The 13,806-nt window shown below is 42.9% G+C and overlaps 2 protein-coding genes across 2 annotated transcripts in view; one reads left to right on the top strand and one right to left on the bottom strand.

Annotated features, from left to right (window-relative positions):
- Window positions 1-753: 753 nt before the first annotated feature.
- Window positions 754-1,228, bottom strand: LOC121450846 (60S ribosomal protein L26). The gene has a single exon (XM_041656183.1). The coding sequence runs from the start codon at window positions 1,226-1,228 to the stop codon at window positions 791-793; it is 438 nt and encodes a 145-aa protein (XP_041512117.1). The 3' UTR covers window positions 754-790.
- Window positions 1,229-10,494: 9,266 nt separating this feature from the next.
- Window positions 10,495-13,806, top strand: part of Clic5 (chloride intracellular channel 5) — a 153,071-nt gene continuing 149,759 nt past the window's right edge. Inside the window, exon 1 of the mRNA XM_041655924.1 lies at window positions 10,495-11,016. Within this exon, the coding sequence (XP_041511858.1) occupies window positions 10,495-11,016 (522 nt within the window). The remainder of the gene's footprint in view (window positions 11,017-13,806) is intronic.

A 13,806-nucleotide genomic window follows, 5' to 3' on the forward strand; every position in this document is an offset into this window, starting at 1 on the left:
CAGAAGGAGGACACTGGAGCCATCTGAATAAGTTGGCAATGGAGGGGGAAAGGGATTTATTTTTTTTCAGATTTCCAAGTTACGGTCCATCACTACAAGGAAGTAAAGGTGGGAACTTAAAAAAAATCACAGCCACAGTCAAGAGCAGAGAGAAATAAAATGCATGGATCCTCGCTTGCTTGCTCTTAGCTAGCTTTCTTCACTCTTGTATAGGTCAGATCCCAGCCTAGGGAATGAAGTTGCCTATAGTGGGCTGGGTCAATTAACTATCAAAACAATCTCACCCAGACAAGCCCACAGGCTGACCCTAACCCTCAGGAAGATCCTCTTACTGGGTGTTTCCTGGCTGTGACAACTTGACTGTTACAATGAAGCAGCCCAGAGGGGAATGTTTCTGAAGACAGCTGCTGAGCTTGAGAATCTCAGTCCCTCCAAGGTATGGCAACAGTGTCCAGAGGACAGTGGTGGATACAGCCCAGAGGGGGGTGGTGAGACACCATCTCTGAAGACAGCTGCTAAGCTTGAGAATCTCAGTCCCTCCAAGATATGGTAACAGTGTCCATAGGACAGTGGTGGATGCAGGGACAAGATGAGGTGGGATGACCTGCCTTGGTGCTTGAGGACACACACTTTATTCTTTTTTTTTTTTATAAGTGGTATGATTTGGGGTGCTCAATTTCTTTATTAATTAAAACAATATAATCTTGTCATTTTTATTTATTTATTTATTTTTTATTTTATTTTATTTTTTTACTCAAGCAGTCTTTAATGAAAACTGTATGAGACGCCCCTACTCCTGCATCTTCTCAATCGTTTCTTCCTTGTATTTGCCCTTCTCCTTTCCTACTTGTCGAGACTTGGCTTTCCTTTCCAGGATCTTCTTTCGGTCTTTGTCCAGCTTTAGCCTGGTGATCACCACCTTGCTGGGGTGGATGCCCACGTGGACAGTTGTGCCATTAGCCTTTTCCCGCTGCACCCGTTCAATGTAGATGACGTATTTCTTCCTGTACACTTGGACCACTTTGCCAATCTGCTGGCCTTTGTAGTGTCCCCGGACAACCTGAACTTCGTCATCCTTTCGAATGGGCATTGAGCGAACATTGTACTTCTGTCTCAGCTCTTTGGAAAGTGGGGAAGACATGATCTTCCTCCGAATGTGAGAAGGTGCATTGAAATGCCGTTTGCGGTTCTTGCTCCGGTCAGAAGTCACAAAGGGATTGAACTTCATTTTGGTGGCTGCGATCCAGCGATGGCCGCAAGAGGAAAGAGCTAATCTTGTCATTTTGTATCATTCATACATGACTGAAGAGGAGCAATCCCATTTGTCTCATTTTTACAATATTTAATATTTCCACTTTTACTGTTTTCTTTCTTTACCTTCTCTCCTTAATAAAATGTCAGTAACATTCACCTAGTCTCTGTTAGGACCCCTTCAAGATGTGTAATCTAAAAGAATAGTAAGGTATATTAATCAACTTAGATACAGGAGAGATGCTTGTAAGGAAGATGCAGTTCAAATTCAGGAGTCAGGCTACAGAGGTGGTACAGTGATTAAGAGCGTGGCTGCTGGTCTAGAGAATTCAGCATGTTTTGTGAAGACATATATAAACTAGGTAAGATTATGAAAGCAAAGGACTGGCTTTGATGGTTTGCAGGAGAGGCTGGGGGAGTGGGGCACATGCAGTGGCTATGGTTCCTCATCCGCAGCCCAGGTTGTTCCCGCAATTTCCTTGCTGTGTTCAGGATGAGATGCAGTCAGGTTGTGAAGTACCCTGAGATGTGCTTCGGTGAGTAAGGCCGAGCGTCGGAAATGGTTTTCTCTGGAAACCTGCCGAGCCTCGGAAATGGTCTTCTCTGAAAACCTGTCTGACGTAAACCCAGATGGAACGGAAATGACTGTGAAATGAGTTGAAACTGCTTTCTGTTACGTCTCCTCTTTCTGCAACGTGGTGATTAATCTCCATTGTAATTTGATGTGATTTAGAGTCACCATGGAAACAAATCCCTTGGGCATACACGTGAGACATTTTCTAGATGAGGCTAATGAAATGGAAAGACCATCCGAAGTGCCTGAGGCTCTTGTCCATGGGCCAGGGTTCTAGAAGTTATCAAAAGGAGAGAACCAGCAGAGAGCACAGACCTTCATCACCTGCTGTTCCTGGCTACGAATGCAATATGACCAGTCTTGCCAACGTGCCTACTCTGCCCACTGTCACATTCTGCCAACCATGATCCTTTCAAGCCAGGAGTCGGAATTACCCTTCCTCACTTGAGCTGCCGCTTGCCAGGTAACTGGCTACAAGCACCAAGGAAAATAATGATTACATTAAGTGTCATTTTATGACTGTAAAATTCATATTCCTTGTGGTGCATGCCTTTAATTCCAGTACTCGGGAGGCAGAGGTAGGTAGATCTCTGTGAGTTCGAGGCCAGCCTCCTCTACAAAGTAAGTTCTAGGACAGCCAGAGCTACACAGAGATAACCAAAACAAACAAGCAAAATTCAGATTCCTTGCTCTGGTGTTCGATGTCTAGTGTGTTCTCCACCCTATACTTCCCTGATCCTAACATGTATGTACTTAATTTCTTCTTTTTTAATGTGAATTCTCAGCTCTAAATCATATTTCACCCTGGAACCTTTGGCTTCGCTCAGCTGATGGCGGTTTGGTCCTAGAAAGCACGATGAAATGATGCTTATTTTCATGGAGACACAGAGAGTGAAGAGAAGACAGGAAATACCCATGTAAACAGCAACAAAATGGAGGAAGAGCAGAAAGTGCTGTAAGAGATAAAAGAGACATCCTCTATTAAAATAACAGTTCATCTAGCAAAATTATACAAAGTCTTAAATATATATAATAAATAATAAGACCAAGCAAGAGACTGACAGAAGTGAAATATGAACTGGAAAAACACTTCAGGAGTCAGAGGCAGGTGGATCTCTGTGAGTTTAAGGACAGCCTTGTTGTCTTAGCTAGGGTTTCTATTGCTGCCACGAAAATACTATGGCCAAAAGCAAACTGAAGAGGAAAGGGTTCATCTGGCTTACACTTCAGATTGCTGTTCATCACTGAAGGAGGTCAGGACAGGAGCTCACACAAAGCAGGATCCTGGAGGCAGGAGCTGGTGCAGAGGCCATGGAGTGGAGCTGCTTACTGGCTTGCTCCCCACAGCTTGTTCAGCCCAGGGATGGCACCACCCACCATGGGCTGGGCCTGCCATCAATGGTCACTAATTGAGAAAATGCCTTACAGCTGGATCTCATGGAGGCCTTTCCTCAACTGACACTCCTTCTCTCTGGTGGGTCTAGCTTGTGTCACGTTGACACAAAACAACCCAATACACTCATCTGACAAGCTCCAGGCTAGCCAGTTCTAAATTGTGAGAATCTGTCTCAAAACAAAAACAAAAACAAAATAAAACAAACAAACAAAAACAAAAAGAAGAGGAAAAAAGAGAAGAATTGGGCAAATCCATTTTTGAGGAAAGGTTGAACTGTTCCCTTTAGTAATGATAGAATAAGCATATGAAGATTGATTGTGCTGGGTGTAATGAAACACACCTTTAATCCCAACACTCAGAAGGCAGAAGCAGCTCCATCTCTTTGGGTTTTAGAACAGCTTGGTTACATAGAGAGATCCAGGCCAGCCAGGGACACATAGTGAGAGTCTGTCTCACAACAACAACAACAACAATAACAACAACAACCCAATAGAAATGTAAAAAAAATTGAATAGAAATAAGAATAAATGCAAACTAATTGTGCTCCATCAGACACTGTCCCCAATTGAGGAGAAATGCAGGTTTGTTTTTTCAAATGTGCACAGAATAATTCCTAATTTTCTAGGTCAAAAACAACTCTCAAATCCCACTTGATCTTTCACTATAGTGAAATTAAGTTTTAAAAAAGGAAAAAACCCAACTCAACAACTATTTGGTGCGTAATCAGCATGTTTCCAAAGGCCTAGTGGGTAGAGAAGGAAAATGAAAAGTAAGACCTATTCATTCAGAATTGGATAATAATGAAAATTAAAAATATAAAAATGTGTGGTATGAAGATAAATCTGTACTTAGAGGAGAACTTGTAGCTTCTTTTCCTAGTTTATAATTTGTTATTCAATAAGACAGTATTTATTTTTCTAGGCAGAGAAGCACAGAAGACGAGGCTGCACACAGACGGTGAGCTCCTACTGCTGGGGGGTTTTCTTCAGCCTTTCGCCTGCAGCCTAAGAGCCCCGCTTTCCTGTGGGGCCGGTCCACAGCTCCTTCATTTGTGAGAGCACAGAGCTGCATCTCTTTAAACACCAGTGAACTGGAATTCGACATCATTATGGAATTGGAGGCACTATGATTTAAGTTTTCTTAAAGACGCGACTTCCACAGTTAATGCCCATCAGCATATGCCTGTGCTAGGGACCCAGTTGGAAGAAGACCAAATAGTATCATTAGAAAAGACAAAAAGAGAAACACCAGTGATTTAAAAATTTATCATGATTATTTTGAAGTTTGTTTTTAAAAGCCGGTAAAGTATAACGAGAGAGAGAAGAAAACAGATAATAGACATCACAGAAATACGTTTTACGAAGAACAAAGCCAAAAAGATCTCACAAAAGAGAATTAAAATTGATAAATTCATGATAATATTGAGATACAAAGAAAAGATATAAACATTAAATAGTAATTTGAAACAGAAAAGTGGAATCTTAAAAAGGTGGCATAGCACCTCAGATGCTAAAAACATCGCACATACTGCGCTGGTTTTTAGTGACCATGAACCTGTCGTGAAGTTTGGAGACAAGGAACAGCTCAGTAGTTCACAGCTCTGAGGAAAACCTGAGATCAGCTTCCAGAACCCACATTTTAGTTCACACCTCTCTGTGACTCCAGTTCTAGGGAATTTGGTGCCCTCTTCTGGCCCCTGCCAGCATTGCATGCAGAGGTACACAAACATACCTGCAGGAAAAAGACCCAGCCATATACATAATATAAAAATAAACATTTTTCCTTAAGTGCGTTTCAGTCATTTTAGATTCATATGTTGAGAGATCTGTTTAAGTCTGTACCCCATTTTTATTGAATTGTTTGTTCTTTTGATGACCAGTTTCTTGAGTTCTTTGTATATTTTGGAGATCAACCACGTCCCATGTGGGGTTAGTGAAGATCTTTCCCATTCTGTAGGCTGTCATTTTGTCTTGTTAACCGTGTCCTTTGCTTTACAGAAGCTTCTCGGTTTCAGGAGGTCCCATTTATTAATTGTTTCTCTCAGTGTCTGTGCTACTGGGGTTATATTTAGGAAGTGGTCTCCTGTGCCAATGTATTCAAGTGTATTTCCCACTTCCACTTCTATGAGGTTCGGTGTGGTTGGTTTTCTGTTGAAGTCACTGATTCATCTGGACTTGAGTTTTGTGAATGATGATAGATATGGATCTACGCTCCCCATCCTAAGCTATCAGAGAAATGCAAATCTAAACAGCTCTGAGATTCCATCTTACACCTGTAAGAATGACCAAGATAAAAAACACTGATGACAACTTATGCTGGAGAGGTTGTGGGATAAAGGGAACACTTCTGCATTGCTGGTGGGAATGCAAGCTGGTATACCCCTTTGGATGTCAGTGTGGTGATTTCTCAGAAAATTAGAAAACAACCTACCTCAGGACTCAGCAAGACCACTTTTGGGTATATACCCAAAGGGTGCTCAATTATATACCACAAGGACGTGTGCTCAACTTTGTTCATAGCAGCATTATTTGTAATAGCCAGAACCTGGAAAAAATGCCCCTTGACTGAAGAATGGGAAAGGAAAATGTGGTACATTTACACAATGGAGTTCTACACAACAACAAAAATGCCATCTTGAATTTAGCAGGCAAATGGATAGAGCTAGAAAACATCATATTGAGTGAGGTAACCCAGATTCAGAAAGACAATTATCACATGTACTCACTCATAAGTGACTTTTAGACATAAAGCAAAGAAAACCAGTCCGCAAATCACAATCCCAGAGAACCTAGATAACAAACAGTACCCTAAGAGAGACATGCATAGATCTAATCTACATGGGTAGTAGAAAAAAACAAGATCTCCTGAGTAAATTGGGAGAATGGGGACCTTGGGAGAGTGTAAAAGGGGAAGAGGGGGGAAGGGAGAGGAGTGGAGAAAAATATATAGTTCAATAAAGCAATAAAAAAGTCTAGGGGTTAGAGGGAAAGTGTTTATTCCTATGGGAGGTCACGATCCAAGGAGGATGACAAAGTTGGCTTATATTTCTGGCCCTCTATTAAATAAAGAAGTTGGACTAGATGGTCTCTGAGGCCTCTTAAAGTTCTAGAAATCTATCAGAGCTACATTCTTTGCTCTTAAAAGTCAGGAAACCCAATAAATAAAAAAATAAATCTTTTTTCAAAATTGACAGGTTTTTGAAGTCAGTTTGAACAGTACACTTTGGGTGGTGATAAAGGGAAAGTTAGCATCTGAGTTTCTCAAGTGATGCCCTTCAGTTAAAAGTGATGCAATTTTACCGTATCTGCTGGTCCTACATCAATTCAGTGATGCCCTTCAGTTAAAAGTGATGCGATTTTACTGTATCTGCTGGTCCTGCATCAATTCAGTGGCATCAAATTCATACAGTGCAGAAAACCAGGCTGTACCAGAGGCTGCTCTAGTCATTGCCACCAAGAACATGTGACAAGAAGAGACTTGGAACAAGGATTTATTTTAGCTCTCAGCTTCACAGTGGCAGTCGTGTGGCAGCTGGGACTCTGGCATAGTTCTTCACATGCTAGACCGTGGGAAGTAAAGATGGGACAGAAAGCAACTGGTTATGAACCCTACATGCCCATTCCACCAGATATCAACTTCCCCTGGCTAGGTTCCATAACCTTCCCCTAACAATGCCGTCATCTGAGGACCAAGTCTTCAGATACATGAGCCTGTGGGAAACATTTTACATCCAAATTGTAATAAAGGTTGACCCCCCAAGATTTTTCTGGTTAAGTTTATGACATGGTGTCATATAATGAGATACCACTCATGCAAATGGGACAAAAGAGGGCAGAACATGAGTTCTAGACACATCTCCACTTTCTTTACTCAACGAAGGTTTACTCAACCAAGGTTTCTCTTGGGTGTGTCACACATAAAATAGGCTTAAGATCTACAGTGATAGGCAAAGTCGATATGGACCTTGTCTGATTGTATCGGGATGGTCAAAGTGGCTTCTTGAGAAGGGGATACCTCAGCAGAATCTGCAGGAGTCTGAAGAGTTGCTTGTAGATGATTAACAGGAAGTATATCCCAGCTACAAACAACAGAAAATAGAAAGGTCCTCATAGGTAAGTTTCCTGATGTGTTCCAGTGTTGACAACAAAGCCAGGTTGTCTAGGCAGGTATGTCAATAATAGGCATGGGGGAGAGGCTCAATTTATGAAAATCCTGTGGGCTAGTGTAAGGACTTTAGCTTTTACTGATAAAAATAGGGAACCTTTGCTGACGGGAGCAGAAAGAGACATGACCCAGCTTTCCCTTCAGCAGAATGCTTTGTGCTATTTTATAGCCCATGACTATATATCAGAGCAAGGATGCCCTTAGATGAGAAACACTTTCTATGTGACCTTGGACGATGAACTTAAACAGGCTTGGCTAGACTTCACTGAGTCACTGTGGGAATCCAGTAACAGGCAGCAATGATTCCATTTCCATTGTCAACACGATTGGATTTGGAATTAGCTAGGAGACACACCTCTGAGCATGTCTGTGATTGTGTTTCAAATAAATTTAACCAAAGAGAGAAAACTCACTCTGAATCTGAGTGGTGTCATCTCAGAATCTGATTGGATAAAAGGGAAAGAAAAGAGAAAGCCAGGCAAGCATCAGCAGTTAGCTCTCTCTACCTCATCCTTGTGGATGCAGGGAGAACAGCTGCCATGCTTTCCCTGCCTTGATAGACTGTGTGCCTTTAAACTGCAAGACAAAATAGGCCCGTCCTTCCACAAGCTGCTATTATTGGTCAGGTATTGGTCACGGCAATGAGAAAAGTAAGACACCTGTTCTACAGATATCTACACACTATCGAAGGTTACTTTGGGGTAGTGACACAGACTGGCCTGCAAGAGATGCACATTTTAGTAAGTATTGTGAATTACGGAAATAAGCAGTATCTCCACTAAAGAGATCAAAATGATTTTCAGAAAGCAAAGAACATTATTTCTCTATGGGGTTTGAGTATATGGGGGTGATCATGAAAAAAAATGATTGGAAACACTAAGAAGTTGAGTAGTAGGGTGATCACACAGAAGGAGGTTTAAGATTTTGTTTATTTTATTTTATGTGTATGAGTGTCTGTCTGCATGGATGTATGCACACCATGTGTATGCAGGATCCTTGGAGGTCAGAAGAGGGCATCAGATTCCCTGGAACTGGACCAAATAGTTGTGAGCCATCACGTGGGTTCTGGGAACTGAACCTGGGCCTTCTGCAAGTGCTCTGAACTGCTGAACCATCTCTCTACCCCCAATCCACAAGCCCTGCTAGAGGTTTGGGAATCATAGCTGATATACATGAACCTGTGTGAACTTGGAGAGCATGCACTTCTCTTTCTGAGTTCTATTATTTTAATTTGCATCTCAAATCTGAAATAAAATGTCAGGTGGATGGTCTGTATGGTTATAAAAAGCTTTAAAGTTATGGAGAAAATTTGAGCTGGGACCATTAAGTTATGCAATTCTGAAACCTAAGATAATTTGACAGAAGTCTGTACCCATTAAAGCATTTTAATAAGATAGCGAGTTAGTATATGGGAAGACAGAGGCAGATGGATCTCTGGGAGTTTGTGGCCAGCCTGGTCTACATAGCTATAGTCAGATTTTCCTTTGGGCTGTTAGCTCACAAATAATGACATAGAGACTTCTTATTAATTATGAAAGCTAGACCTATAGTTTGTGCTTTTTACTAACTAGCTCTTATAACTTAAATTAACCCATTCATATTAATCTCTGTTCTATCACCTCTCTTCCATCTTTCACCTCCTATTTCATTTCCATGTCTCCTGGTGTCGCCTCTGCACCACAATTATCTCCTCCTACTTCCTCTCTCTGCCCAGAAATCCTACCGTATCTCTTGCCTAGCTATTGACTGTTCAGGTCTTTATTAAGCCAATCAGAGGGCACCTTGGCAAAGACATATCATGACAGTGTAAACAAATATTTTTGCACCATTCAGAGCCACACACTATGCCCTTGCCTCAATAAACAAGGATTAACCATTATTCTTTAAGCTATACCTCTGGCCTCCTTTGCTTTATCCAGTCCTTACCTGCCCTCAGAATGAGGTTTGCTCTACATTCCTTGGAAGTAAGATGGTGTTGCTATAACATACCCAAACCAAATGTTTTTAAGTCCTTCCTTCAGGACTGCAATGCTTGTTGCTTTCCCCATAATTTTTGGCATTTGAATTCATTTACAATCCATGCGGATTTCACTTTGAAAAGAGGGACAGCTGGTACACGGAAGAGAAACGGTCCTTAGTGGGTGAGAGCACCAGACTACAAAGAGCACATGCAGGAAGACGGGCGGCACCTGTAGATGACACCTGCGGGCTGGCCTTGCACATAAAGCTCTTTAGGGTACAGTCCAGGCTAAGTCAACGGCACCCAACACCTCCTATAGCTTTTCTATGTCTGACAGGGTTTGCCTGCTATCGTTTATTCTTTCTCCCCAGGATAGGTTTCTTCTGCTTTCTTTTGTTGGTACTCAGTTCAGAATCCTGTGTATGGGACCCTCTTCATGGATGTCTATTGACTGTGGACAACCGTGTTTAATGTGAAGGCTAAAGATAAAAACCAAAGGGACAGATGTTTGCGTCTCACTTTGTATGGTCGGTTTTGATGGGCCCACGGGCTCTTATCTTCTTTCCCTTCAGCCGTTGAATCACCTGCTGGTGTTTCCAGATAAGAACCGTAACCGAAATCAGTTACTTTGCTGGGCTGTGTGGAAATCGTAACATAGGACATCAATTGGCAAAGAATCACTGTGTGATGAATTCAGCTGTAAGCAGGCAGCTCTACTCTGAACTATAGTTCGCCACTGACCCGTAGTTTTCTTGGCTAGGTCAGTAGTTAGGATGTGATCCCAGCAGAGGGCTCCTCCATGAGTGACAAGAGGCTAAAACTGCAGAATTTCAGTTTGATCTGGGCTGATACTTGGACTTCCCAGAGTTACTGGCAGTGGAGGAACCACCAGAGTCTAGCTGAACGCCTCTTCAGGAGCTGAAGGAGTTAACCGGGTGGATGAACTTTATCTTCCATCCAGTGGACCTGTGGTTTGCTTGTTAAATCTCCGGTAAATGATTGCTAGAGACCTGTCATTGATAGCCGTTGCTGAGCGCTGCATCTCAAAAGCCCATTGACTCCTCTGCGTGGTGGAGAAGCATCCTCATCCTTTCCCTAGCCCAGTCCTGCTCAGCTCCGCCTGGGAGAGGATCTGCTGGAGCAAGCAGCATGAACAATGAAGACTACAATGACATCTATGACACAGTCCAAAAGGGGAGGAGGGACGAGGGTCCACACCAGCTGGAGGAAAGTGAGGGTCCTTTATATGGTAGAGTCCATGAAGACATGAGGAGTGAAAATCATCTGTATGCCTCTCAGTTAGAAAACCAGGAATACGATGTTTTGTCGGTGTATGCCTTGAAACGTGAGGAGACCACTTCAGCCTCTTGGGAGTCAGAAGAAGAAGGCTACCTGCAGCCTGATGAGGTGTTTTCTGAGCCACAGGAGCTCAGGGACATCTCCAGAAGAAACTCACGTTCACCAAGGCAGAGCCTAGAGCCTCTGCTGTGGGAGCTGAAGCAGAGCGGAAGAATGGTCAAGGAAGATTTGCCTCCTTCACCGAGCTTCACGGTTCAGCACAGCAAGGGCTTTTCCACCAGCCAGGACTTCCCTATCTACGCTTCTGCTGCTCTTGATTTGGAAGAAAATAAAATAATTTCCAGCAACCCTGAGATCTTTCTGTATGTGAAGGTAAGGGCTGCCTCTGGCCGGCACACACCCACAGGGTGAGGTGTTCAGTGTTACGTTTTGTTCTGTGGACCAGGGGAAGATGTCTGATGTCCTAGTGAGTGGGTCACCATTATACCACAGAGCAAAGATGATTAAATTGATCATTTGGAATAGTTTCAGGACTTCTCAAAATGACCTGAATTAGAAAGTCCATTAATTTAAAGTTTGTGTCTAATCATCGACTTTCATAAACCAAAGGAAGAGCTCTCTCTAAGAGCTTAAATGAGTGACCAGAAATTGCTGCTCAGTTCTTTACCTTTGTAGTAGATGTTAGCTGCTTTATCCTGTATGATTATATTTCCTTTGTCAACATGATTTTTAAGAATGAAACCAAAGCTGGAGAGAGAGAGAGAGAGAGAGAGAGAGAGAGAGAGAGAGAGAGAGAGTCCTCGCCCTTCAGGACCTCCCCCTTGTGTTTCTAAGGTCACACGTACTCCAGATGCTTGAGCAGTAAATGCTGCGTCTGTCATCGTGTCTGCTCTGTCAACAACAATAAAACCCAAGAGCTGACGATGTGAAATAATCTCAGAAATACCACGATGCCAACCGTGTGTTAATATTTAATGCCAAACAGAAGTCTTTAGCGACCTTTGTATTAAATTGAAAATGTCATAAAGGTTATTATGATTATGAATATTACCAAAATATGAAGTGATTCACAGTTTAAAAAGTCAATCAAAGTGGTAGACCCCTCCACTCGAACCCCCCCCCCCCCATGTACCCAATTTTTCCATGTGAGAACACATTCGTGTGTATTGCTATTTCTAGTTATTTAAATGAATACTAAGGTTGAGACGATGTCTCAGTGGTTAAAGCCCCGCTGCTCGAGTATTAAGAATGAAGTTTAGATCTCCAGAACCCATGTAATTGCTGGATATGGCAGTCCATCTGTAATCCCAGTGCTCACAAGACAGAGAAGGGTTATCCCTGAAACAAGCTGGTTAGCAAGATTAGCTGAAGTGTCAAGTTCTGGGTTCAACCGAGACACTCTGCCTCATTGAGTATGGAAAGCAATCCGAAAGACTTCTGGGGGCAGCCCTAGGCCTTTATATTCATATTCCTGCATGCAGGTATACATGCATGCACCAAAGCATGCACCACATACATATACATGAGCGAGAGAAAGAAATGGTTACTCTCGGGTCTGGGGATAGACCTTGGTTGGTAGAGTGCTTGCCAACACACGCACCATACACCACCCCTAGCGTCACCAAAACGTCCAGGGCCAGAGAAAATCTGTACAGGAAGGTGGAGCCAAGAAGCTCAGAAGTTCAAGGTCATCCCTGGCTACGTGATTCCAGGCTAACCCAGGCTACATGTGGCCTTGTTTGGAAAAAAAAATTACTCTTTGAACCTATGAAATCCCCATTCTGTGACAATCTCTCGCCTTCATGGTTTCCAATATACTTCTAATGAAATGAACTTTGTCAATTGAATACTTTAATATATATTGTTTTCTAATTTGTTTGACGTATTGGATCTTCCTCAACCTGCCTTTTACAAAGATCGCATGGAGCTTCCTTGATACTTGGGTGGTACTGTGCCAAGCACTTGGGGGAGATGTGACTTTGGCTCTTGAGAAACAAACACCTTGCTGTAAGAGGAAGGATGGAAGGACAGTGGACATGTGGGGTAGAGGAGGCTGTATGTGTTCTGGAGAAGATGCTGAGCTGAACAAGGGGAGGCCAGTAGAGGCTCTGTGGAGGAGGTGACATCAAGCAGCCTGCCCGTCTCTGTGTCTACATCAAAACGGCATCACACTGTCCAAACTAACTTTTAATAAAGGGAGATTAGACATATTTCTTCTCAAGACAGAAACGTCCACGTCATTTCTTGCAGTGAGACACGGAGGGTCATCTATTCCCACTAGTCCATCAAGACATGATCTGTGGATCTGGCAAAGTGCTGATCCCCAGGGAAATTATCCTGGCCTTGGGGTTGGAATCAAACCCCAAGTGGGGTTTGGAGAAGGGAATGAGGGGTCTCCTGCTGGTACCAGCAATGAAAGATGCTGCCGGAGAGTAGCAAGGAGCTCCTAAACTGTTAAACTCCCATGCTCGAAGGCAGATACCGGACTTGAGCTCTTTAACTTGGCATTTTGTCTTAGCAACGTTATGCTACGAAGAGGCCACAGACTATACTTTTGGCTTCCTCCTTCTTCTTTTTTTTCCTCCTCCTCCTTCTTGTTCCCTCCTTCTCTTTTCTCTCTCTGGTCAGACAAGCAGAATTAGATTGAACCTAATAATAACCTAAGATAGCATCATTTAAAGAGCCTTAGTTTGTTTTCATCTTCGAGTCCATGTTACCACATTAAGTAACATTCACCTCTTTCGGGAATTAGTAGGAACGCAGTTGTGGCCATCATTCAGCTTCCTGTAAAGCAGGGGCCGAAGGAGAATGCACTATGGCTGGGAGTGGGGAAGCAGAGGGTGGGATGGTGGGAGGCTAGAGATGAGTGGCTGGGCTGCATCAGCCTCTGGGCATGATAAGGACTTTCATTTTCACTCTGAGCGACCTAGGCAATCTTTGGACCGTTTCTAAAGAAGCCCTGTTTCATAAAAATTGGCTGTGTAAGGGGAAGATGAAATCAGGATCTGAGGTTGGATTAGGCTCCCCGTGATAGCAGGGAGCAATGGGAGATGGGAAGTGGCCCGAAGAAGTAGCCCTAGGGCTTTGCTGATGGGTTTTCTGTAGAGTTTAAAGAATGGAAAGTCTGGTTAACTCTAGAGGCTTTAGCTACCAAGAGAATGG

The sequence above is a fragment of the Microtus oregoni genome, unplaced genomic scaffold (assembly GCF_018167655.1).
Source record: "Microtus oregoni isolate MIOR12 unplaced genomic scaffold, Mior012 000007F_ref0000211, whole genome shotgun sequence".
Lineage (NCBI taxonomy): Eukaryota > Metazoa > Chordata > Mammalia > Rodentia > Cricetidae > Microtus > Microtus oregoni.